The sequence below is a fragment of the Drosophila sulfurigaster genome, chromosome 3 (assembly GCF_023558435.1).
Source record: "Drosophila sulfurigaster albostrigata strain 15112-1811.04 chromosome 3, ASM2355843v2, whole genome shotgun sequence".
Taxonomy (NCBI): Eukaryota; Metazoa; Arthropoda; class Insecta; order Diptera; family Drosophilidae; genus Drosophila; species Drosophila sulfurigaster.
Window position 1 is genome coordinate 46643889 of NC_084883.1, and position 27497 is coordinate 46671385.

Consider the following 27497-nt stretch of genomic DNA (forward strand, 5'->3'; position numbering starts at 1 on the left):
CAGCAGGAGCGAGCTAAGGATTCTTTCATTCTCATTCTCATTCCTCCACCTCTCGCTCTCCCTCCTTTTAGACTCCATGGCGTGACGAGACGAGGGGTGTCATGGGCGTTTTCACTCTGCTCTGCTGCTGTTGACCTCCATAACAAGTGAAGCCCAAAACTGGTTTTCTTTCCTTTTTCCAGTTTCAATAAATCTTTGATATTCGCACTGTCCGAGCATACTAAATATCCTTTTCGCATTTCAAGTGCTTTATTGAGGCAGCAACCAAACACAACAAACACACACCACTTGAATTCCTGGAATCCCATACGCACACACAATTAAAAGTTCCCACGTTGCGACAAGGTCCATGAATAAAACAACATGATAAATGCAAGTTAACAACACCATAATGACTCTTGCATACTCTTTTAATGATTGGCAAATCTATTTTGATAAATTGGCATCAAATAAATGAAGAAACGATTTTCTTTTTGGCAAGTAATTCGAATATAAAACTAAAAATAATAACTCCCTATGAAAAGAGGTTTAGATATGTTTTTAAGAGAAAATATTGGGTTTGATATTTTTATACATAAAACTTTTTGTTAAATAAAGAAAAATCGAGTGTCCTCGAAATCCATTTTCAATAAAAGAAAAACAGTGCGGTATTATTTTTCAAATATACCAAATTGATTTACCAAAATACTACTAAAAATACTACTAATAAAAATACTGAAAGCTATATTTGGTATATCGATATATTATTACATTCAAAATACACCAGATTCTTAACTTTCTTATTTACTTTGTAGCTTTAGTATTTTTTGACTTTTAGAAAACATTTTTGTTATTTTTTAGAAGACATTTTTATATGTTCAAATTAAAATTGAAGCTAGTCTAGAAGAACTATAAATATTATAGAGTTAATTTGAAGTATCAAATTGTTTTCAAAATAACTGTAGTCGAGCTGTTAGAATTTCTTGATGTGTTCATTACCTTAATGGAAATTGAAGCTAATCTGAAATAAGTGTAATTAATGCAAAGTTCATTAAAAGAATCAAATCGTAAACTTCCCACTCGCGCATAGATTACGTAATAAATATTTACATATAACATGTGCAATTTTCTACACAATTTCCCCACTAGTTTTCCCTCTCAATCCACTCAGCGAATGGACTCGCTTTGGGGTCAAAGAAGCGAACACAGACTCCCGATATCAGCAGCAGTGGCAGACAAAACGCATGTTTTGTTTTAATTTAGCTTGGGCTGGAAAAAGAAACCTCAACATGGAATCTCGCATGCGAACAGGTTTTATATGCACTTTTAACTCGATGAAAAACAAAAACAAAACTGAAAAGAAAAAAAGGGCAAAGCCTGCAGAAGCAGCAACAACAACGAAACCAATTGATATGCAACGGTGTGAAAAAAAAACAGCTGACACGCGACATTTGAAGCGAACGCAACTCGAACTTAAAAGCTCGATCGAACTGCAACTCAAACCGGGTTGCAAAGCAGGCAGCGCAAGCGCCAAACAACAATCAACAAGATACAAGATACAAAACTAAACTTTAGTCGAGCGCGCAACTTGTTGGCAAACGCACGGATCGAAAAACTGATCGTCGAATCGGGTTCGTAAGCAAGAAAGGAAAAAAAAAAACAAATCCCAAAACAAACAAAACGCGACTCAAGTGCAATTTTGAAAGTCGTTGCGAACTGTGTTATGTGCCACAAAAAAACGGAAAGAAAAAAAAAACGAAAAAAACAAAACGGAGATACATTAAACGAGATTTAATGTCAAATTACAATTTGAGGGGCAGCGCATAAAAAAGTCGAAAAATAATTAATTAAACCAAGAGATTCGAAATGATGCCAAGAGCAAGAAACAAAACCGACCAACATTTGTCAGCTGTTAAAACAAATTCTTAGCTCGAAATGCTAATGGCTTTTGTTGCTGTTATTTGAGATGTTGTTATTGTTGTTGCTGCTGTTTGAACTTTTCAATTAATTTAACAACTCGAACCCGGGGAGCGAAGAGCAAACATCTCTCATTTTCGCCTGTCCCGCATAGATCTTATCGCCATATCATAAAACCACACACAACTCTTTTCAAGAAAGTTTACTAACCGACAGAAGGGAAAGAAACGGTTTTTGTTTGTTTTTGTTTCATTTTCATTTGTTATTGCTATTGTTGTTTTTCTATTTTAGTAGCATTTTTTTGTTGTTTCTTGTTGTTGTTGTAACGCGCCGCGAGGCCTAAAAGCCCCTTCTGTCTGAAAGGTGTGCCCAAAAAACAAAAGCGGGGCATTTAACGCCCCGCGGGTGTCCCTCCTCCCTTGATTCCCCCTTTCCATCGTTTTTTCGCCTCTAAATTAATATTTTATTTCTATTTCGCTGTTTTGCTGCGTTTGCTACTTTTTTGCTCAGCGAATTATTCAATTTGAATTTGACATTTGAAACTTGAAATTCATGTTGAAGTTGTTGTTAAAGTTGTTGTTGTTTTTTGTTGTTGTTGTTGTTTTTTCTTTGCTGTAATTGTAATTCAATGCGGAAGACGGCAGCGGCAACGGCAGCGGGAGCAACGGGCCATAACCGCTAGCGCAGCAGCGACTCTTGACAATTATCAGTTGTTTGGGGCAGCAGGCAGCAGGCGGCAACAGGTTGCTGCCAAGTGCTGCAAATTGTTCGTTGGCCACATTGAATTCTTGTCCATAAAACGGAGCAAGTTTTACAGTCATTTACGCATAACTGTAAGATAGAAGCATTGAGAAACAGGATTTCCACTCTCTGTCTGGGTGTGCTTGCCACGCCTCTTATCAGCTAGTTGGCAACAAATTAAGCCAATTGCCTGCAGCTGCCTCGCTGCCTGGCTGACTGGCATAGAAAAAGTTTAGTGCCCTCTTCTTTTCCCCCTCGACTTGCAATTTGTGTCAGGCAAATTTCGACAAACAAACAAAAAAAAACCATGTGCAAAATTGGAATTTTTTTCCATTTTCCATTAGCAACAAACAAACAACAACGAGCAGCTTAGCTCTTAAGCTAACATGAAAATAGTGAAAATCATGTGAGTGAGTGCAACTCAGTCTTTAGTCTTCTGACTTCAGTTCGCTGTCTTCAGCTGCGACTTGTCAAACGTGTTCCAAGACGGCATTGGAAAATGTGCATTATGCAGCAGCAGCAGCCTCAGCAGCAGCAACAGTTGCTGCCACAACAACAACAACAACAACCGCAACTGTGACTCGGTATTAATTTTCAACAACAACAATAACAACAACGAGAAAAGGCCGCTCTCGATGAAAAACAAATAGTCATAGTGGTTTTAGCCTTTTGTAACGTTCTGACTTGTCTAACATTGTTGTTGTTGTTATTTTCTTGCTGCCACGTTCATAGAAATGACTTTGCGGCCCTCGAACAATTAAGCTGAAGCGCGCTGAAAGCTCTCGATCTGAATCTGGATGGAGGAGGACGTGTTGAACGCTCTGCAGATGCGCAGTGCGTATCTATCGGGCGGCTACGATCGCAGCAAACGCATCATATTCATTGTGAATGCATTCAATGATCAACAATTGTGGAATCGTCGCTGCCTTCAACTGACGCTCGACTATCTCAAGCGTTCGCTCAGGTGAGATGATGAAGAAACTGAAGAAACCGACCGCTAATCGAAACCAAATTAACATATACGACGACACTCTTATGCAAATGATAGGCTTTAGATGTTTAAGTCTTTTCATTAGTCGCGGGTTCTTTTTGGGGGCCTCTATGTAGATAAGGAAATAAGCCTCCCAAGTTATTAGCATATCAATTCTGGTTTATTATCGTAGTTCTCGCTCTCTCGACTATTTTTTTGTCGCTGTTCGATCAAAGCTACACAAAAAAACATCGATCAAACATTCTAGGCAAAGCAAGTAAGAAAGTCGAGTACGCTTGACTATGAGATACCCACTAAAACCAAAAAAATTCAGTACGGTATTACAGTCCTATACAAAAAATATACTAAAATATACCGATGGCGATATTTGTTGTATGGATATCGAAAGCAAAATATAGTGTCATTATTGTTGAAATATACTAAATAAATATACCGAAGTAAATACTAAAATATACCGAAGGCTTCATTTGGTATATTGATATTGAAAGCAAAATAGTGCGAAAATCTGAAAATTTAGTATACCAACAAATTCTGAAACATACCGAGAGCGGTATTTGGTATATTGATATACTATTACATTCAAAATATACCATAGAGTAAAAAATACGCCAAACTAACCACCGAACCAACAAAGTCCCGACTTGTGCAGACGTTTTTTCCCATTCAAAATTATTTCTCAAATAACTTTTAAGATTTTTATCTGATCGCAATCAAATTTTCAGTTAATAATACCCTTCTACCCTATGCTTAGCGCTTATAAAAAACTTTACTGTTTTCACTCGGACCGAAAGCGATAAAACAAACCACGAAATAAATAATGACTAAATATGTGTATGTGATCAATCAAGCGTTGATTAAAGCCAGTCGAGATAAACGAGATTTGACTGATCCCTCGACTAATGAGAACTCTTCTTCACTCTTTTCTCTTTGCTTCTTTCAGTGCTGCTCTATTGCAGAATGGCGTGAGCATCGTTGTCAATGCTCAGGAGAGCAGCACGCGCATCTCGCGTCAGCACGTGCGTCAAATCTATGCGCTCTTTGGCGGCGACATCAGCGTCGATTTGTATCTAGTCAGGGCGGAAGGCTTCTGGGAGAAACACGTGGAGCCATGCGCCAAATCGCAGACCAAAGGCGAGGTAAGCCACAATTGTAACCGCATCTTGAACATGCAAATGATTCAGAACTTCTCTGCAGCCCTTGGTGCTGTCTAAGGCACGACTGACGAAGTTTATCGAGCCACACAATCTGCCCGAAGAGCTGGGCGGCACGCTGCAATTCAATTACGATCTGTGGCTGCAGCAGCGCAAGGTAAGTAACAGAAAAAAATCAACATTTAAATGCTCTACATTTTGATTTAGGCCATCGATGAATTCAGTCGCACCCACGCCCAGACGTTGGGCGCCATGGAACAGCTGTTGACACTGTTGGGCGGACACAAGTCGCTGCGTCCGGCGGAAGCGGACGTTGAGCTGAAGAAGTGCGCTCAATTGCACACGCACGTGCAGCGCAGCATTGAGGCAGCCATCGAAATGGGTAAGCGGCAAGTTCGTTGCCTCAGTCTTTCGTTTTTTCGCTTCGCCCGCTTCACGAATTTACATATTCTCAATGCCCCCGCCGACACTCGCGACGTTGTCGAGAAAACGAGTTGCGCGACAAGTAATTTATAACACAACAATAATAACAACGACAACAACAACATTCAGAGACAAGCTCAGAAATAAGTCGTGTGCGTGTTTCAATTAGAAATGAAAATGTTTGCCAAACTTGTTTTTGTCTCGCGTTTTGAGTTTTGAGTTGTGGGCTGACTTTTATTACACTGCATAGCATTGAAATTGTTTCATGCGACAGCTGAACTTGAAAAACTGTGGGAGTCAGGGATAAATTCTTATCGAAAACAAAGTCGTAAAGTATCAAAACAAGGGAATAATCTACTTACCATACGCATTGTTGAAGTAGCTGCAAATACAGATAAAAAAGGTTATTAGAGAAGAATGGAAAAATGATTTGAATACTAATTAAACAAGCACAACAACTAATTACTGAAAGTGTGTGAGAGATAATCATTGTAACTTATTATATGGTAAGGTCACATGAGACATTATCTTAAGATGAAATTAAATATTTAGTGGCAATCTAAAAGAAAACCTTTGAAATATAATTTGAAAACTAATTGAACATTTAGAATAAATTGTTTTAAATTTTTAAAAAATGTTGAGTATGAACCAATAATTTTGAATGGTCTAGAATATGCAATCAAAAAAGAAAGACAGATCGAATCAAAATTATGAGACAGGAATGAAAGATTAGGTATGAATACTAATTCAACACTTACAATAAAAATTTGTTTAAATTCTTGAATAAAATGTTTAGAATAATTTTACAATCCGTAGAAATCTTTCACTCAATCAAATAGAAAAGAAGCTGAAGCTATAAAATAATTTGCTATAGTGTTATTCAAAAGATTGAAACAAGATTATTAGAGAAGAATGAAAATTGAGTAAGAATATTGTTCAAGATTCAGTATAAGTAATGATATGCACTTTTCAACAGCGAAATCGTTCATGCAATAAAATAAAAAAGAAGTGTATACTCTATTCTAAAGATCAAAGAAAGATCTAGCTGACAGCTCGCTTTTAAATTGTGTTTAAACCATCTCTGAGCTATGGCAATAGAAAGCTAAAGAAGATCTCCAAGTAAAGATAAGAAAGCTGTACAAAATGATTATATTTATAATGAGAATCTTTAACTCTGATTATGTCTTCAGTTGAACAAGAAAATTATATTTCTAATGAGATTCATTAACTCTGAGTATATCTTGGACTTTAACAACTTCATCGCGTATTTCTTTGATCATCTAATTTAAGTTCTTCAATTTATACACTTTTAATCTCACATCTGTAAGCGATCGACTGTGAGTTTTGTTGAGCTGTGTTTCATAAGTGTCTTCACTCAGAGAGTACCACAAAAACCGCACACATGAATCTCATGTCTCAGTTGTTGTCATTGTTGTGTGTGTTGCTGTGTGTGTGGGTGACTCTATTTAACATACATCGTGACCCTTCACTTGGCCCGTTTTGATTTGATGCGCAACGAAAAAAAAACTGCCATTAAACTGAAGATTTTCACTTTTACATAAGTTCGCTTGGGCAAACAGAAAAACCGAAACGCAAATGTGTTAAGCAAGCAAACACTCGACTAATAAAGAGATTTTCATTTGAAACTAATACAAGCTGAGACCTTTTTTCCTCATTTCTCTTTAGGTAATGCGATCTTGGCCCGCTTCAACGAGGTTTACGAGACGCAGACGACAACAACAACTGCGACGACGACTGCAGCGACGACAACGACACATGCCACACCTGTTGCCACACCAACAACAGCGACGGCAACAACGAACCCCGCCCGTGCCCTGTTGCCCCCCGATTTGGGTTGTGAGAGAACCCGCATCGAGTTGCGATTGAATGAGATCGAGAAGAAACAGACAGCGATACGCACCGCGTGGCTTGAGCTGTTGCGATCGCTGCGCGAGGCACGCGAACTCTCCACCCTTGCCGAGGGCGTGGCCTTTGTCACCAACTGGATTCTCAACCAGGCGGAGCAGCTGCTCAGCCGGCAGCGCAGCGTTGGCGGCGATGTGCGCGCCTCCGAGACGCTGCGAGCGGCACACGATCAACTGGAGATGGAATGCCGTGACACCTACGGTTGCTATGCGGAGTTGCTCTACAAGATCGAACAGTTCGCTAAGGAGCGATCGCTGGCCACGTGCCAGGATCTGCTCTCCCAACGCGACTTTATGCAGTTTGTTTGCCGGTCGTTTGCCGAGCGTTTGGAGAGAAGACGCAAGGTTCTAATGACAGCGTTGCGTTTCCATCGTTTGCTCGATCAATTCGAGGAACAGCTGCTGATTGCCAATCAGGCAGCGGATGCTGAGCCCAGCGAATTGGATGCACAACAGGCAGATGAACTGCTCAGGCAATTGAAGACGAGTCAAGTGATGTTGGGTAAGTCTAAATGTTGTTCCCACGTCCGTTAAACTTAGACTCGACTACCATTTAATCATCCATCAACTAATCAAGCGATCAACTAGCAAACTGCAGTCGTAACTATTTAATGGGCCAGCTTATCAAGTGAAAGTCTGCTGCATTGCTATTAGGATGATGCAAATGATCGTCTTAAATGGATTTGACTACTATTTTACTGATTTTTAAGTAGACAGCTGCAGCATAGCTATTGGCTTGCTTAAAAGCGAGAGTATTTGGCAACTTCTCACTTGAGTTGATAGCAGAGAAACTTGATGCAGCTTATTCATCTTAGAGTAAATCTGTTGAGAAGAAGTTTGACTTCTGACAGTTTCATTAGTGAAATCAGTTATGCAGTCACCACTAGTTTGATATCTTCATTCTAAAGTGGCACAATTTCAATTTCAACATATGCGTAGACTTCATTTTTATTCATTCATTCACAGTTGCATAGATAAGCAGTCTAGGTCGAAGCCTACTTTGATAACAGATTCGATAATAGCTGACAGAGAATTCTGGAATTACAAAATGTGTAAATGGCTGAGAAATATACGTTTTGTAGTAAACAACTCTATTGTAAATTAAAGGCAGTTCGCTTGACTGGAAGACACCGGCTACCTCCCAATAATGGCAAAAACATGTAGTATTATCATATACCGAAATATATATTTGGTACATCGATATGAGCAAATCCGTGCAGTATTATCATTTAAATAAATACTGAGTCAATGAACCGAAAAATACTGCAATACACCGAAATATATATAATATATATATATATGGTATATCGATATAGGCAAAATACTACAGTATTATCATTGAAATATCCCAAATTAATAAGCCAAAACATACTGAAATATACCAAAAAAATTATTTGGTATTTACCAAATTAAAAAATTTAAAAATCTAAGCAAAACAGTGTAATGTTGTCATTTAAATATATCAAATTAATAACTCGGAAAATACTAAAATATACAGAAGAGTATATTTGGTATATCGATGTAAGCATAATAGTGCAAAATTATCTTCCAAAGAATATATCCAAAAAATATATTTGGTCTATCGATATATGTAACAATAGCTCTTATAGTCTTTTATACAGACAGAGAGGGCCATCTCCGTCTCGGCTGCTGAGAAGCCGGTATAAATAGAGAACTCATATTTAATTTGACTTTGATCGAAGATGACTTTTCATTAAATTCCCAAACACTTCTTCATTGATCTTGTTGAGAAATGAGATGTTGGAAAATGAGCAGAGAATGACATTACAATTTTTAATTTAATTTTCTTCTTTACAAAACGATCTATGAAAGCATCAAATACAAAGCTCTTTTTTAATTAAATTTTACTCATTATTAAGCGATCTATTAAAGGTCGTTCGTTGCCTTTTAGTATTATATGCGATCGTGTATTCGAAAAGTATCCAATGAAAGCTACACGAACAAACACCTGCTGCTTTCTTCGTTCTCTTAGAATGAATTCGTTTTCATTACAATCTCGATGTTGCAATCGAACCTTGCAACCTTTACTCCAACTGTTTACAGGCAACATCGAACGCGAACTTGTGCGCGAGGGGGAAAAGCTGAGCGACATGTTGGCGATGCCGGTGAAAGACGCCCTGGGCCGTGACCTCCAGTTGGACTACAGCAACGACATTGCCCAGCTGCGGCGACAGCTCGACACGAGTCGCACGCGACGCAAGAGGTGCGGGGAGCGTGTGGCACTGCAGCGGCTCACCTTGGAGCAGGTGACCCACATTCATGGCTACGAGCAGGAGGTGCGCTGTGCTCTCAACTGGCTGAACGAGCTGTATGCGGTGCTGTTGCGGTGTCATTCCCATGTTGGCTGCAACATTCACGAGATCCAGCTGCAGAAGGACGAGTTGCAGGGGTTCGAGGAAACCGGACGGGTGAGTTTCCCCAACAGAGAGAGAGAGAGAGAGAAAGAGATAGAGAGAGCGAAGAGAGCTCTCTCTTTCGCATTTTCGGCTAGCCAGTTTTTGGCTTATTATCTTTTCTTTTCCTCCTCTTCCTCGCAGAGCATCTACAACTACGGCTGTCAGCTGCTGGAGGCATCCCAGACACTGCGTCTGTGCTGCAAGCTGGAGCAATCGGAGCCGGAGCAGTGTCTGCTGCAGTTGCAACGCACCTGGCACAGTCTCCAGTCCATTGCCCAGGAGCAAATGACACGATTGCGTGTCTCCGCTGTCTTCCATCGCAGTGTCGAAGCTTACTATCGTCAGCTGCGAGATCTGCGTCCACTTCTCACCCATGAACTTGCCACACAGCTGCAGCAACAGCGACTGCAGCACAATCGCAGCAGTAGCGGCATCAGCAGCGATGCCGAAGCGGAGGCTGAAGCCTCGCCAGAACTCTCTCCTCCAGGTGGCGGCCTTGGAGTGCGTCTCCAGAGGCATCTGTTGGCCAGGGAGCAGCTGCTGGTGGAAGTGGGTCGCATGGTGCGATTAGGACGTCTGCTCAAGAAGCGACTCAAGGAACCGTTTATGCTCGACGCTCTCACGGGCAAGAGGTGAGTAGAACAACTAATAAATCTGTCTAGCACATATGGAGAAGGTGCGTGCGGGGAGTGCGAGGAAGATTTCCACTCAGCGACAGTAACGACGAGGGAGGAAAAACCACTCAAATATCTCAGCAATAAACGCGGCAGATAAAACAAAAATAAAATCTGACAAAACTTAAAGCGAAGGAAAACGTTGCACGACTCACAGATACCCTGGGAGAAAACTACAAAAGTAAATTCATATGCAAACTATTTAGAGACAAACGCTATGAAGCACTATGGGAAGAAAAATAAAATTTGCAAAAACTTCTACATTTGCAAATAAATTATAATTAATCTATCCGGAGTTTCAAAAGAATTATTAAAGATATTGAAATAATATTTCATAGTAATATCTTAAAAATGAATCGGAAAATGAAGGAATACGTTTTCATTGAAAATGCAACAGGTCATTGAAAGAAAAGCGTAGCCAAGATCTCAGGAAAGAGAGAGATCGAAGAAAGAATTTCAAGCTCATATAAAATACATTCGATATTTTATCTATATGAGCAAAAAATATACTTAAGATACAACAGATATCAAGAAAATAATGGAAATATTTTGAATTAAACATTTAACACATCTCGAGAAAAGGGTTAAATAAGATTCAAAGCATAATACAAGCAGATCTTCAGAACTTAATATGTACTTATTGCGGATCACAACGTGATCTTCCTAGATGAAAATATACATATTTAAAAAGATGAAGCTAATAATTGATAATACAGAAGCAAATCAAAAACTAAAAAAATATATCAGATCTCAATGTAAAATATAACTGATATCTTTAAGAAAAGAAAAATATATTCAATGAAATATTTAGCATAATTCTTTAAAACCGAAGAAAGAATTCAAATTCAGGATACAGATTACAACTGATTTTATAAAGTGTAAAACAAATACAAATATATCAAGTATCAATGTAAAATATAACATATGAACTGTCGACAAAAGAACTGAAATATTTTCAATGAACCAAAGTATTTCAAAATATTGATACATTCAATCCAATTCAATTGATATCTTTAGCCTGCCACTTCAACTACCCTTTCACCTTGCCTACAGGGTATAAACACTCAGTGAAAAGTGCCGCCAACTTTGCTGATCTCTAGGTTCATCAGTCTATTTCGGTGCGTGATCCAGCGCGTTGCGTCTGAAGCTCCGTCGGTGCGGTAACTAAAAAACACACATAAATACTATATACGAGGAATATATATATAAATAGTGTGGCAACTGTCAAGTTGTCAAGTAAACGAAAACAGCCGGCAATCACATACATATATATAACACAATATATATAGATATAGAAAGATCTTGTGGCAATTGTGGCTCATTCCCACTGGAAAAAACGTGTCAACAAGTGGGTCAAAGTGTGTCTTCGTGTGTGTTAATTATAGCAGTCTGATTCCTGCACTGTCTGAATAATTAGTGAATCTGTGTGTGTGAATAGATCCTGACAAGTGAACAATTACTGTGCACTCCACACGCAGCAGCAGCAACAACAACACAATCAACAGCCACACATCCGTCAATTAATAATTTGTCGACTGGCTGCGAGCCAAACGCGTGTTTAGCTTTTGCGTCAAAGGCGCCACAAGTTTGCCTAAATGTTTGCCCGATTTCGCAATCTGTTTGCCAAATCAAAAGCCGATGATGAGCTGCCCACAATTGTGGTAGATGAAGCGCCCACAGAGCAACCAAATGCCGATGATGTTGCCGCTGAGGAGCAGCAGTCTCCAAGTGCAGCGCCTTTGGCCAGCGAGGAGGAGGATTTGAGCATCGATCGCATTGAGACACTCAGCAACTCGACACAAGAACTTTCTCAGCTGCTGGATGCCATCAATTTGAGTAGCAAGCTGCCCGATCTCAGCAGCGAGGATACCGAACACGATGAGGACGAAGATGATGATACGGCCAGCACATCGAGTGTCAAGACCAAGATAGCCAAAGCCTCTATAGAGCGTGACATAATACTCGAAGAAACTGAAGAGGAGGGGGAAGAAGAGGAAGCACCTCAACAACCTCCACTACAAAGTCTAGACAAGATCAAAGCGTTGATACGCAACGACAGCGAAACGTATCCGCACAGCGATTACACAGATCAAGAGGATGCCACGCCCCCGTCGCACTCACGCACCGCCTCCCAGGACTCGACAGCATCTCATCACGATTTACTTCCCTGTGATTACAGCATTGTGCCCGACGAGTTACCCCTCGACAGTCCCGCCACCGATGCGAGTCCCTTACACGACAGCGGACGCAACAGCAGCGCTGGCAGTGAATCCTTCCATCAGGTAGAAGCACCTTCGCCATCCACGGTGACGGTGACGCCCACTGGAAGCAACGAACTCGCCTGCGCCGCCATCTCACACAAGCTGAGCGCCATTGCGGAAGTTGCTGAATCCCTAGACGCTGTTATACGCGATTGCAGCGCTGGCGATGTGGATCTCTCCAAGAAACTGGGCAGCAATGGGATGAGCAGCGAGGTGAGTCTTACAAAATTCCTTCTCTATTTCTTTGCTTGGAATGTTAATCAACTTTCCTTATTTAAGGACTGGCAATCACGTTCCACTGAGGATGATTCCTTTGCCACCGCTTCGGAGGGCAACTTTACGCCCAACTCGCATTCGTCGTCCTTCCAAACAGCCTCGGGACGCACCAGCTCCTACATTGGCTCCGCCAAGAACTCCTTCGACGAGGCCGACGACTCGACGCTGAGCAACTTTGAGATACCCGAGTTACCGCAGTCGCCAGTCAACATGTCCTTCGACAGCTCCGAGTTGAGCTACTTTTCCGCTCAGCAGCCGCCGCTGCTTCCTGTTGTCGATGATGATGATCAAGACAGTGTGGTGGGCGTGGCTGAGCTGCATAGTCAGAGTGTTACGCCCACGCCGGAGGTGCAACAAGAGCTTCTGGCGCATCCCATCGAATCGGACAGCGAATTGGAGGCTTACGGATTGGACTCGAATGTTATTCGCACCGAATTGTTGCCCAGCGTCTCCACAGCTGTCACGCCGGAGGTGAGTTCCCAGTCAACTGCTGTCGCTGTCGCTGCCACTAACAACGAACAGAAGACAACGACGACGACGACGTCGAGTGCGTCACTGCCACCGCCGCCGCCACCGCCAGCTGCGTGGCGTCGCAGCAAATACTACGAGAACATTACGAAACAGACGATCAAGGGATTCCTCTGATATTTGCCAATTGCAGACGACGACATAACCCGCCTAATTAACCCGCGCCATTTGCTTTGTTACATTTCTATTTACATTCCTTACTTTTTGCATTTTTGTTGTTCTCTTGCCAAAACCGAAAAATTGAAAAATCGCTGGCAGATAATTTTTCTCTAATTTACGTTTAAGTTCGTTTCTATTTTAAGCACTTTCTTGATGTGCTTTTCACTTTTTTCGTAGTGCATGTTTCAATTGTATTTATTTATTAATTAGCAATCTACTTTTAGTTTAGCTTAAATAAATTTATAGCTCATATTGCCGACAATTAGAGAAATCCAACATAATTTATTATTCATCATCCCCGGCACATTTAAATAATGATAATTATTTTTAGCCATCAGCGAAAAATGTTGCATGCAAATTGTTTTAAATTGTTTTTTTAAGTGAATTTATTTTTTGAGTCACAACTGAGTCACAAAATAGCTCAATATATATTTTATAATACATTAAATAATCATTTTTTGATAATTGAAATTTAGAGTTTTGAATTTCTAGCGCGAACAGAAAAAAAAGTGTTGCATAACTTCAGGCTGAAGTTGTAATTGGGAGCGCTTTAACCCTTGTGCATCACTGGGGGTTTAACTAACGCTCAATTAAGCGTTGGTGTGTGTGTGTTTGTGTGTCACCGTGGGTGTCCCTAAACGTTAAGTGATGTCAATTAATTTTGAAGAGGGAGTTTTCACTCTCTCCCATTCGCTCGAATTAACAAGCCACTCAAAATGTCACATTAATCTCAATGAAAATGTTATAAATTAAATATTTATGTTATTATGTGTGGCACACATGTGTGCAAGTGTGTGTGTGTGTGTGTGGGTAATTCGTATAAAGTCCACGTATAAACCTGCCGCATCTTCGAGTTAAGCGCCAGCAATAGCAATCAAATCAAATTGCCGTCAGTTTTGCCGGCGTTTCGTGACTGCCGCGAAAAGCTGACCAAGAAAACAACAAAGAAGACAACAGCAAAAGCAACAACAACAGCAACAAAAGAGCGGCGCTGAAAATATAATTCAATAAATTTTGTGTCCGTTGATAGGCTGCAAAATAATAACAGAAAACGTTGATTGGAAGCAAAGGCGGCAACACGAACAGCACGAATTATGTGCCTCAGCCTCTATGTCTCCCCCTTCCCCTCCCTCTTCATCATCAACTTTGTTGCAACTGTTGCGATCAGCAGTCGAGCATTGCCTGCCACACGCATTTTGAAGCACTCAAGTGGCGGAAAACCCCGATCAAATCGCAAGAGTACAAAAGAGGGAGAGGAAAAGTGGGGTGTGTGTGTGTGTTTGTGTTGGCAAATGGGATGACTATTGAATGCGGGCGGGCGGCCGCCTGTTGCATTCTATTAAGACACGATGCCAGTCAGGTTGTTCTCGTGGTTATGCTGTGGCTGCCTCTTCGCTGTCTCTCTGTTATTAAAGTACAAGCTATACTTGAGTTATTGTTGTTGTTGTTGTCGCGGCGCAGGGCATTAAAAATTGAAATCATGAATTAACGACGCAACGAATGCCAAGAGCACTTGTTTATTTATGTTATCTTCCCTACACACACTGACTCTTTCTCTCTCGTTCTCTCAAGGGGGAGCCGGCTTTGCGAACTGAGCTCAAAGAGCAACAAGAGCGAAACGGTCAAGTGCCGGGTTAGCTTTTGCCAGTGCCAAACTAAGCTCAAAGAGCGTGAGCGAAACGGTTAACCGCTCTCGCAAACAATTTAACCCGATCGGGCAGACAACCAGCAGACTAACCGATCAACCGATTTGCCAGCTGCCTTCGTTTGGGTCTGTTGCCGTTTCGGCTTGCTTCGCATGTTTCAGTCTTGTTCGAAGTTCGCGTCGTTCGGTTGTTGGGCACGCGGCGCGCGCGCGTGTTTCTCTCTTTCTCTCACACTCTCCGTTTGGCTCCGTTTTGTTATTTTAAAAAATAAATATACAAAAAAAAACTACGAATAATGTGCGAATAATGTAAATTTGGCATAAAAATGTAAATGAATTTGTTTTGTGACGCCAATAAATTAGCAACTAACGACATTGAGAATGCAACATAAATTATATAGAAAAATATTTGAAATACAAACAAACCGAAAAAACATCTAGTTATAATAATAATATTGTGAAAATATTGTGTTCTAATTTTGTTGCTGTTGTTTTGGTTTCGTTCAGTTCTGTTCTGTTCTGTTCTGTTCGCAACGACCCTCAAAACCCATTGAATAAAATAAAATAAAAATGAGATGAAATAAAATGACAGACAAATGGCAAAAATGACTTGAGTAAATATCATTTTCTCTGCCTGTCACTTAGTTTTGACAATTGTCTGGGGCAACAGGCAACGAAATTGTGGCAACCACCACGCCCCATCTTCCAGGCTGTAGAAACTTTTATAGTGGCCCGAATGGCTATATTTAGATATCTGACAGAAAAGTACAATTAAAATAGTTTACATTTGCGCTTCGACTGTTTTTGGGGGGGCTATTAAAGTCCAAAATATTTTCAATTGAAAATTGAGAAAAATTAAAAGCAACATGAATTACCTAATGCCACAGCCGCGCGCACACATGAATTTTCTTAAGGAGGAAGGGGGGAGCACATTGCGTATGCGTAATATTTCAAAAATAAATGCAAAAGCTGCCATAATTTTGTGTACCGCAACAGCAGCAGCGATTGCAATTGATTGAACGGATGACTGAGATGGGGCATAACGTTGGCCCAAAAGGTTAGCATGCAACAATTGGCACATGTGTCTGCCGCGAGTATCTCAAAGATACAACAACAGCAACAGCAACAGCAGTGAGCGAGTGATTAGCCTGACGCACATCCGCACAAAATGTGGGCTATTCAAACAGAGACTGAGGCATCAAAAATAGCGCAAATTCAAGCATTGTCATCGAGAGCAGCATCGAGCACGCATCAAAGGCGAAATGTATCTGAGACCAATATGCAGAGCAAAGCAAAGCAAAGCACAACTACACATTAGTATACTAGCTATAGAGAGCGTGTATATATATAATTATATACACATAGACATTGTTGTGCTTTAGTGTACAATAATAAACAGCTAGGCAGGCAGCAAGCAGCATGAAGTCATAGTCGATTTATTTGCCATAGTTTTTGTCAGTACTCGGTCTGCTGCTCTCTGAGAATCTTCTAACGATTCCTAGACGATTGGCGCGATCAGACGATCGCCAGCATTAATAGCGTGCGCGACAAAAGCGAGGAAAATTTGCAAACGAACGAACAACGAAATACAAAATCAACGTTAAACATTTACTAACCTGAACAACAACAACAACAACGCGACTAACAAACAAAAGTGCCCTGTACATAATTTATGTTGCAGAGCTTAAAAACCATAAACAAAATGCACAGCAACTAAGCGAAGGAGAGAAACGAAACGAAAACAAAACAAAAGAAAACTAAACGGGAAAGATTAAACGACGCCCACGCAAAACATACAAAACTACACGTACCCGCTAAGCCGACAACAACAACAACAACAACAACAACAACAGTAACAACAACAACAACACTCAACACACTCCACAACTGACAACAACAACAACGACACTTGGCAGCCGCAAACATGGAACGTCGCCAAGCGTTAGACTCATCGATGTCTTCACTCTACTCGGCCAGCTCCTCGAATCGCCAACAGCAACAACAACACCAACAACATCACCAGCCACAGTCACAATCCCAGCTAGACGCCTTCAATTATTCAGCAACAATGTCATCATCATCGCCAACGCCAAGCCAGGCAACCAACTGTTCCTCCCTTCGTGCCACAACCATCGGCACCGTTGTCGTCCGCTGCGGACCCATCCAGCTGGTGATAGCGCTCTTGCAAGTGAGTTGTTGTTTTTCATACTTTCCTCTCTTCGTTTTCTACTCCTTCTCCTCTTGTAGTTGTTGTTGTTGCTAGCAGAATAACATACACAGAGTTGCACAGATACCAGGAGATAACTCCTGGCACCCGAAAAACTCGCAAAATGCTGCCCGCAATTTATGCAGTTGGAGTCTACGAAGATCTCCCATTTACATTTTGTTGTGAATTCGCAAAACTAAACTAAAATTGTTTTGACAATTGTCACAGCATGCATAAATAACAAGAGAGCACATATCTCTCAAATAGTCTATGTTTATTTATGATTAGTATTCGTAAGTTCGAATTTGAATCCAAATTCATATTCAACTTACAAGCAATATATTTAGAAGGGTAATATAAGATTATCCAAGTTCAGGAACTTCATTAACTGTTCTAGACGAAGACCCAATTAAATAATATTATAATAATAAATAAAATAAATGTATTCGCCTACAAAAAAGTATAGCACTAAAAGTTCAATGTTTCTTTATACCTAGTCGAAGTAAAATCAAATTCAAATTAATTTTCTACTTTTGTTGTTTATACTTCAATTTCATAAATATATTTATATATAATATATTTAACTTTAATAAGCGATGACCACTTCTCATCTCTTTTAAAGCACTTGCTTTTAGTATATCAACAGTATCAATATACCAAATGTAAACTTCGGTATATTTTATCATTTGTTCTGTAGTTTCTTTGTCTGACCATCTAATATATTTTGTACTTTATGGTACATTTTAAATGTATTAATATATCAATATACCAACTATAGCCTTTGATATATCTCAGCATTTCTTCTGTATATTATTTTGGTATATTTTAGGAATAATACCGCACCGTTCTGGTTTTATTGAAAGTATCTCAGTCGAATCCCCTCGACTAGCTTTCTTACTTATTCTTTTTTCAACTACAACTTTAAAATACCATTAAGAACAAATTCAATTCATAACTTCCAAACAGTAACTCATTCTTCTATTGTTTCGTTATCTGTTAGAACACGAAATTCAATATTCATACAGTGCCCCCTAAACTGTTTAACATAGTATCCGAACAGTTGCTGCTTATTCTTCGCAAGTGTTAAGTCATCTATATATTTACTTATTGGCATAACGAAAATTGTGTACACGAGATTTGCTCAAAAGTATTTTCACCTATTGCGGCATTTGCTTCAAAATCTAGAGGCCAAATATTTGTATTATTTTTGGTCTCAGTAACTAAGCTAACTGTAGCTTGAACTTGGCATTGGCTTCTGGGGACTTCGGAATGAAGTTCAAAACAAATTGCAAATAAAAGTCGAGTATTTGATTTATACTTTTATTCTGTTTGTATTTGTATTTGTATTTTCTACTAATTCCCCCCCGCAACCGAAAAAACTGGTTTTATTTTGGCTGTTTAAACCGGCTTTAATATAATTTCCGTGCCAATTAGCGCATTGGGAGCTCAAACAACGAAAGCAAAAGTTGTTGATAGTCGCTTTAAATTGGCGTTTGAGTGTGTGTGTGTGTGTGTGTGAGTGTGTTTAAGAGTGTGAGTGCGTATTTGAAACAAAAACAAAAGGTTCAAGGTTGTCTGACATCAGCAGCAGAGTCAGAGAGTCGCAAAGCGTGCGCGTTCTAACGTGACAAAAGAAATGTATCTGCAAGATACTTTTCGGCAATTAGGCGCAGCTGCTACCTGCCCCCCAACAACAAAAAAAGACAACAAAATATAAATAAAAATTTCGAAAAAAGAAGGCGACCACAAAAACTGCTACACAAAGTGAAAACTGGTAGCAAAAAATACGAGAGGCAAAAATGCTAAAGAAAATAAAAACGTTAAATCAATGAGAAACTTTAGGCCTCACATGCGTAAGCGAACTTGAGGCTGCCAATCTGTGGCCTGAACTTGAGATTCAGATTGAAAGATTGAGAAATGGAAGCGCTACAAGTTTCATGTCCCAGACAACAGCAAAAAAAAACACAGCACACACAGCACACAACGAGCAGCCTTCAATAATTATAGACGAGGCAAAGAAGGTTTATGGCACAACAGGCATTATTTTTCTCTCTCTTCCATCCGTCTTTCCCCCCTTTTTGTATCTTTTCTTTTTTTTTTTTTGGTTGTTCATTCAACCCGCTTTGGCAAAACTCATTGAAATTTTGGCCACTTTGTGCCACATTCTGAACACTCCACACATGTGTTTAGCATTCGATTTGATTTACACGCAGTCTTCTTTTTTCCTCTCAGATTCTTTTTTTTGATTTTGATTTTCTGTGAGTTTGGCGCGTCTGCAAAATGCATGACTCAGTTGAGAATACAATTTTGTTTGTGCTTTTCAACACGTTTTCTACTCTCTATATATATTCGATATTTATATATGTACATATATATATTTGTATTGAATGTGTGTATTTTCCATTAAATGGAAACAATTTGAAAAGTTTTGTGCATTCAACTGTTGGCAACAATTTAATTGATTTGTTGTTGTCGACTTACCTGGGCGAGAACTCGATCTTTTTCACTCTCTCGCTGCCACCAAAAAGTGTTGAAAATAAACACACAGGTAAACAAATTAGCAGAGTATTTGGGGAGCAGCTGAAAGAAATAACAAAAATTTATAAAAACAAGTAGGAAAGCTAAAGACGAGTGTGCTTGACTTTGAGATACCCGCTACCTATATTGAATAAAAGCAAAGCAGAGCGGTATTAATTTTAAAATATACCAAATTTATATACCGCACAAAATACTAAAATATACCATATTGACAGTCATAGCTACACAATATAAATATACCAAATGAATATTCAGGAAATATTCTATAATAGAAAATACCAAAGGCTATAATTGTTAAATTTTAAATAGTTTTACATACAAAATATACCAAAATATAAAGTATACCAGATTGTCAGTCACAGCTACCGAAAATGAATATACCGAATTAATATACCTCAAAAGTACTAAAATATACCAAAGGCTATGTTGATAGAGTTATACATTCAACATACCATAGAGTACAAAATATACCAGATTGACAGTCGTAGCTACTACATATAAAAAACCAAATGAATATACAGAAAAACAATAGAAAATACCAAAGGCTATAAGTTAAATTGTTATGGTTCTACATACAAAATATACCATAGATTATAAAAAATACCAGATTGTCAGTCAAAGCTACCAATCATAAATATACCGAATTAATATACCTCAAAAACACCAAATTATACCAAAGACTATATATTGATAGAGTATACCAGATTGTCAGCTAAAGCTACTAAGACCCTTAGTAGGTGTTTTTCCCTGTACAAAGAGTTTTTTAAAAAACTTTACGTTACATTCTTTATAGAGTAGGAAATTTCAAAGAGGCACAAAATTATAATACCCTTCTACCCTATAGCGGTAGCGAGTATAAAAAATACAAACAGATGTAGACATCAGCAGACTTCACAGAGATATAGAGAATAGAAGGCGTGTTTCGTTTTAAAGAGTTATTTCGATTCTTTTCGATGAGCTCAGTTTTTTCTCTTTGCTTTGTTATTGTTATTGTTCAACTAAATAGATGTGTGTGTAGCTGGCAAATGGCAGAGGGAAGCGGAAGCACAAATACAAAAAACTTATGCTCAGATTAAAGTTTTCATCTTTTGTCTAAACAAAAAGAGAACTATGCAAATAACGCACTCGTTTTCAAGTACAAGCACTCAGACTATATATTCATTTGAATAATACTGATGTCAAAGTTGGAAAACTTTAGTAGAGTTCGCCTTTTTTTATGCCATGGCATGGAAAAGCTTTCAACATGCCGCCCAACCCTTGGCTAATAAAAAACCATTTACTAGACACATGTAACTCTTGGGCAACGCATCAATCTCATCAAGAATAAGGTCTGTGGAAATTCCATATCTGTTTGGGTCGCAATGTTTGTTGTTATTGCACAAACATAGAGACTGTAAATAGTTTTCCATACGAAATTAGATGGTTTTTAGGTATTCCATTTTCCGATTCCGATTTGGGCCACACATTTGTATCTCTTTTATTTTGTTGCTGCGAATATTTACTACTACAAGCCATTAAAAGCCATATTCAAGCAGACCAACAGAAAAACTTCAAAAAGATTTACATATTTTGTTAGTCTAAATAAACAGTCGGAATTTCATGAAGCGTGCCACGGAACAGACAGACAAATGGATGGATGGATAGACACCTCCAGCTGCTCCATAATTGGAACTAATGCGCGAAATTAATTTGGCATTAGCCTTAGTTAAAAACGAAAGAAACAAAAACACAATTTAATGTATGCTTTTGATGAGTTTTGTGTTGTTATTGTTGATGTTGAGCAAGGGAATTGGGGCGGAAAGGCGACCTCCTTTCGAGGGTATCTTCAAAGCTTAGTTCTTAGCTGATCTTCACACTGATCACTGATTAGATTGTGTGTGATGTGTGTGTGCTCTGATTTGGCATCGAAGCGCATCGCTGGGCCTCAAAAGGAAGCAAGCACTAATTGAATTTATGGCAATTTCATTTGTAAAACTCTTGGCTTTTCACTCATAAATTGCTCACTCACACACACACATGGATATCGTGAGCATTAGTTATGTGCCGTCGCTTTGGGGCTGGCGTGGGTGAAACGGCTGCAGCTGCGCAAAAAGCCAAAACCAAAGCCAAAGCTAATGCCAATGCCAAGAGACATGGACAAAAGAGAGCTAAAGCTGGAGTTGGAGTTTGAGCTGGAACTCAGACTTCCAGACTGTGGGCCAAAAGAAAGCCGTATGCCAAGTTAGAGAAATGTTTACGACGCTTGGCAGGCACATAAATTTACGCATGAAAAGCTGCGCATTCCTCTCCAGCACTCTACAACAGCAACAGTGAGTGCTGGACTCATGGACGACGAGGGATGGACGACATGTAAAATCACAGCATGCCTCGTTGTCACTGTGATTTATTGCTCAGCGATCCTAAAGTGTGATTTGCGGCTCAATTATTCAGCACAGGAAATGCAAGAGAGTCGTGAAAATTCCAACTACAACTTCACATTAAGAGATGGCTTATAAATAAAGCCATGTCTCGCAGATGAATTGAATTTGACACTGAGATATCAATAATAGTATGAAAAATAGTAAAAAGTATGGAAATATAATTCATGTTGTTGATGAAAATGAATAATTCTGATTTGCCCAACAATAATCTTTCTATAGCAAATGAAATCACAAACAATGTGATCAAATAATTACTATTTCATGACTAGCTTTTAAAGTTGTGTAATTTGAATTTGACATTGAAATATAGATCAATTATAATAATTACAAAAGTTTAGCATAAATCAACTAAGCAAATGAGTCTGTGAATTTCCCATTATTAAAAGCATAAAATATATTTAAAGCTGAATAGAATATGATTTAACTTCAAATTTGACTTTGACATTGATATATTATTAAAGATGCTGTAATTCAAATCTAATTCTATAAATAAATAATAAGCTTTCAATGTCGAGCAAATATTATCTACAAATTGCATACAATCTGATAAAAATTAATGTTTAGAAACTATTTCTCAATAATCTTACAAGTCAAATCATGATATTAGTCTAAGCCTGAATGAGGTTGAATTACTTAAAAAATCTAAAATCTACGGAAAATATATAATTTTTGAGGAAATTGGCATCGATTACATAATTTCAAAGTCAAAAATCTAAAAATCCTTAAAAATATTAAGAAATGTAGACAATCATAAAAAGCAATTAATGACAAAGTTAAATCATTAAACTGAAAAAAATGAAATATTTTGGATAATAATTACAAAATTTCAACATTAATCCGTAATAAAGTAAATATTTCGGACTTAACTTAAAATCGAAAATGAAAAATTTGTAATTGGCATTGTTTTATTTCAATGTTGTTTAATTTGATTTGAGTGAATGAAGTGTGAGACCCTATTCATAAAATTTCGCTACAGTTACTATCTGGTATTTGTTATATAATAACTTATCTTATCTTTTATTTCTTTCCGCTACCATTATCGATGGGAATATCTGACTGAATATGAACTCTTTCTCTACTATTATCAACTGTTATATATATAACTGAATATGAACTCTCTTTCTACTATACTTAACTGAGAATGAACTTTTGCAGTTTCGTTGCCCCCTTTTTATTATGTTTAGTTTTTATCGCCTCACAGTTGCATTAGCATAACTGTGTAGCTGGAAAAAAGCGTGTTGATGCAGCCCTAACATGTTGCATTCACACCAAGAGGTGGCGCTGCATGTTGTCAACATGTCGCTGGCATTAAAAAAAAAATGTATTCTATGCAACGCGATGCAGATGGCAAAGTCCAAGCCGGTCTTTTGGCTCGGATCTTATATCTATGACTGGACTTTAATGCGACTGGCTTCTACTTAGCGCTAACTGACAAAACAGTTTTGGCACGCACTGATTGATAATCGGAGGAAAGTCAAAGCCAAGAGCCTGACTTGGAGCCTGCTTTGGGACTGCCCAGTTATCCAGTTAGCTATCTGTTGGCTAAAAGGAGCTGGCTGCCTCGCTAAAGCAGCTGCTGTAATTACCCTCGATGCAGGCACGTTTCTGTTATTTTTTTTAGTGTTGCGATGGGGGAATTGGGAGATGCGAAATGTATTGCATGTTTACATGAAAACTGATATTTGCCGATAAACGTTCAATGAAAGTCGTCGACGTTGTGGCTGCAACGGCAACTGTGGAAACTGCGGCTGCATTTATTTTTTTTTTTTCGGCTCTGTCTGCAGTTCGTGGTTAGCAATTTGTACAAACAATTATAGAAATTATCTTTCGCTTGGCTGCGAATTAAATTGAAATTTAAATTGCATTCGATTGCGACGTCGCGATTGTGTCCTCTCTCATAATTTTTCATTCGTTTCACTGGGGAAAATGCAGCAAGAGAAAGAAAAACTTACACACATACATACTTACTTGTTGTATTTGTAGTTGTAAATAGTCGCGTACCTGAAGTGTAGGGGCATTATTTATAGAACTCAAAAGTCTGACATCACACGCGAGCGACGCGCGTTAACCTTTGTTAGATCATTAAGTTGGCGCAATGCAAATGAATGGGAAAATAACAACGACGGCAACAACAACAACAACAACAAAAAAGCGCGATGATTTTATGACAAAATCAAGTCAAGTTGAACCGGGTTGCCAGACAGCGCGATGCTCTACATCACGATGTACGAACTGTAGCAGTCAGCTTGCGTCAGCCAACCAATGTGATCAATCGAGTAGCGCATGACGCGACAGAGCATAAAAATAAACACACACACACACACACAAGCGCGCGCGAATAAAAACAACGCATCACACTTGGGGACAAACATTTGCATATTCGCATTTGTCAATTTTGTTTGCTCTCTATCAATTCACACTCACAATATGATAATGCTAATTCTGCTAATGCTAATGTGATTTTTATAGTTTTCACTATTTGTATAAACTTTTTTGTATTCTTACAATTGGCATGCAGCAGCAGCAGCATTTATTGGGGTTATGTTCACACACATGCGGCTGGCCAGAGATAGTGTTTGATTTATGCTATTTCAATAGGCCAACACTTAATTGGCATTCAGCAAACACATTTATGATTTTTTATAGCGCACAAATTGTAAAGTGCAAGGACAGCTTTCGCGAATTCACAGAAACGAACACATAAAAAAATAAACACCGACGTTTTATCACTTTGCAAACTTTGTACTAAAAAGTGCTGCCCATCAACTGGGTCGCACTATCTCAATAAAAATGCTGCCTGACTGACGGATAACAGGATAATTGCAATAAAATATGAAAAATATAATTAATGTGCTTAAAACTGAAAGCCGATAAAAAATAAATCGCTTTCAATTAACTGCAGCAGCTTTGACAGTCAATTGACGAATTACACACATTTAATACCCATTTAATGACGTACTTAGTGGGCATCTGCAGTAGCCTGTCTGGCAACGCTGCAAAAGAACCGTAAAACAATTGGAATTTAATCCACGCCAATTTACTAGTGTGTGTGGAGGAGGCGACAGCAAATTGCGTCGCGTGTCGTGTCGAGAATTGGCAATTGTCTGATTGCTGTCAATTGGCAAAAATAAATCGCGATTCGCGTAAATCGCAAAACTCTTTTACGCCCACGCAAATGGGCGTGCACAAGTTTGATATGCTCAATCAAAGTTGGATCAAAGCCGAAAGTAATGAAAGAGAGCGCCAAAAAAGCAGAAAACAAAAGCCTCTGAAGAAACGCTCAATGATTTCATACAAACGATAACAACGTCAAGGTAATTTTATATCGAAATCGTGTTCTGCTCGCGCTGCCGCCAAGTATTAATTTAAGAAAACAAAAAAGCCAAAAACGTGTTTGGCCTAAGCGCCGCTTACACTTTAATGTGAGTGGCGAGTGTATAGGTGTGTATGTGTGAGTGAGTAGAACCTTGTTGCCTTTGGGGGAAGAGGCATTATATCATCGATCGGTTGCCGTGCTGGTATGAATCCCTACATTTTTTTTGACATGATCGTCTAAGACTTCCGTCTCGTTATTACATACAAATTGCAGAGTTATGTCCAAGCACTTTTTCATGCTTTCAGTTTGTGAAATATGATTCAATTGTTTCGCAATGTAAATGCGTGAATACTGCGCCTGAGTGTTATTCGAATACACTCAGTTATGGTCTGGCTGTTTATAGTGATGTCATAGCCATATATGGTTCATATTTCAGTTAGACGACTGTGACGTGATTTTCATTTTTCTATTTTCGTTTTTGTCCGTTACATCGCGTTGAGTTATCTCTTCATGCACTCGCTACAAATTCAAACATGTGTACAGTGATACCTCTGTTAAACGGACTCTATTGGGTCGGGGTTTTCAATTTCGCTTCTTTAGATACAGTTCTATTGATCACAGGTTCATTAAAAAATGTTTGTAGGACAAACATAAGAATGGATCCCCACATAATCGATCTTTAATTCATGTAATTTGTTAACATGCTTTGCTATTAATGACTTAAAGATAATATAGGAAAGTATGAAACAATTTTTATCCGTCAAATGAGAGTGTTCCCCAGTATCTCTAAAAAAGTGTCAACCTAAAGATCCGCTTAATAGAATTGTTCGCTAGCAGAAATTTCACTGCAAAATATTTATTAGTTATTTAAGTTTTTTATCTAAAAATCTTTTTAAGATTGAAAAGTTCTTAAGAAGAAGATTTGCAATCTTCTTTTCAAACTAAATTTTTTTCTCTCTGTGTAAAAATAATCTATAATCTTGCATAGACAAAAGTTGCCCTACTATGAGTGTCCAACAAAGCCAGTTTTCACTGTACGCACTTGTCTATTTTGCATATTGAAAACTCACTCACGTCGCAGTCACAGTCAGCGTCGCTGCCACGTCGCTGTCGCAGTCGCAGTCGCAGTCGTTGTATGCCCCTGAGGCGCCAATGGTGTAATTTCAATCTAATAGCACGGTTATTAGTTTCCATTGTAATTGATTGATTACTGTCATTAGCTCCGATGACTGCCTCGATGGCGGGCTAGATGATCTTGAGCAGTCCAACTCATCAAAACTGAAGAGCAGCTGTGCAGCTCGCTCTATCTCTATCTATTTATCTCTCTTTCTCACTCTTTCTATTTCAAATGTTGGCCCTCTGCAAACAAATTAAAGATCAATTTAAAAGACATCTAAACGATGCGCCCTTCCCTCGGAGTTCAAATCAACTCGATTCGAAATTGAAAATAGGTTTAAAGATGCCTCGTTTGTTAGATCGTAAAAATGCGACAAAAGCGACAAGCTGCTTGAAAACAACATTTCGAATTATGTTCGTGAGTCGCGTCGCATCAAATTAACGCCCACGCTTTGTTTTCCCCCAAGTATTTCGCTGTGCTTGAAATGTGGCAACCAGAGGAAGAGAGATAGAGAGAAGAGCGAGAGATTGGTGGCAATGGCTTTCACTGAAGAAGTTTTCTGCTTCCCGGACTGCGCACATAACTCTGGCCAAATATGTAAGTTAGATGTCTGTGTGGAAGGGGCAGAGTCGCGAGCCGTGAGTTGCAACACATGCAACACAACATCCCAACAGGAAAAATCTAACGGATGCCATTACCATATAAAGACAATGCTGACCTTCATTGCAATCACAAACACACACAGTTCCATTGGTGCTGAAAGATCTCTTCTTTTTTCCTCACCTACTGCTCTCGCTGACGCTGACTCGCCTC

General features: G+C 39.0%; 2 protein-coding genes across 6 annotated transcripts in view; both read left to right on the forward strand.

Annotated features, from left to right (window-relative positions):
* Positions 1-1545: 1545 nt before the first annotated feature.
* On the forward strand, positions 1546-13878 carry LOC133842068 (SEC14 domain and spectrin repeat-containing protein 1-B). Of its 2 annotated transcripts, XM_062274980.1 has the most exons (10): positions 1547-1610; positions 3370-3601; positions 4569-4764; positions 4823-4936; positions 4987-5161; positions 6889-7629; positions 9192-9556; positions 9686-10176; positions 12398-12692; positions 12759-13877. In XM_062274980.1, the coding sequence occupies exons 2-10, from the start codon at positions 3435-3437 to the stop codon at positions 13398-13400; spliced, it is 3186 nt and encodes a 1061-aa protein (XP_062130964.1). In that variant the 5' UTR covers positions 1547-1610; positions 3370-3434; the 3' UTR covers positions 13401-13877. The 2 variants fall into 2 exon arrangements, with proteins under 2 accessions (XP_062130963.1, XP_062130964.1); XM_062274979.1 differs by having other exon boundaries at positions 1546-1610; positions 12398-13878.
* A 1389-nt stretch (positions 13879-15267) lies between these two features.
* The window catches only part of LOC133840248 (titin), a 34347-nt gene continuing 22117 nt past the window's right edge, over positions 15268-27497 (forward strand). For 3 of the 4 annotated variants that reach the window (XM_062271966.1, XM_062271968.1, XM_062271969.1), the window contains exons 1-2: positions 15268-15415; positions 16769-17275. In XM_062271966.1, the coding sequence (XP_062127950.1) occupies positions 17012-17275 (264 nt within the window). In that variant the 5' untranslated portion in view covers positions 15268-15415; positions 16769-17011. The remainder of the gene's footprint in view (positions 15416-16768; positions 17276-27497) is intronic. The other variant, XM_062271967.1, reaches the window with a different exon arrangement.

Coding starts and splice junctions, on each gene's coding strand:
- LOC133842068 (XM_062274979.1), top strand. CDS start 3,435: ATGGAGGAGGACGTGTTGAACGCTCTGCAGATGCGCAGTGCGTATCTA. Junction 7,630..9,191: donor GACGAGTCAAGTGATGTTGG/GTAAGTCTAAAT, acceptor AACTGTTTACAG/GCAACATCGAACGCGAACTT. Junction 9,557..9,685: donor GGTTCGAGGAAACCGGACGG/GTGAGTTTCCCC, acceptor TCTTCCTCGCAG/AGCATCTACAACTACGGCTG.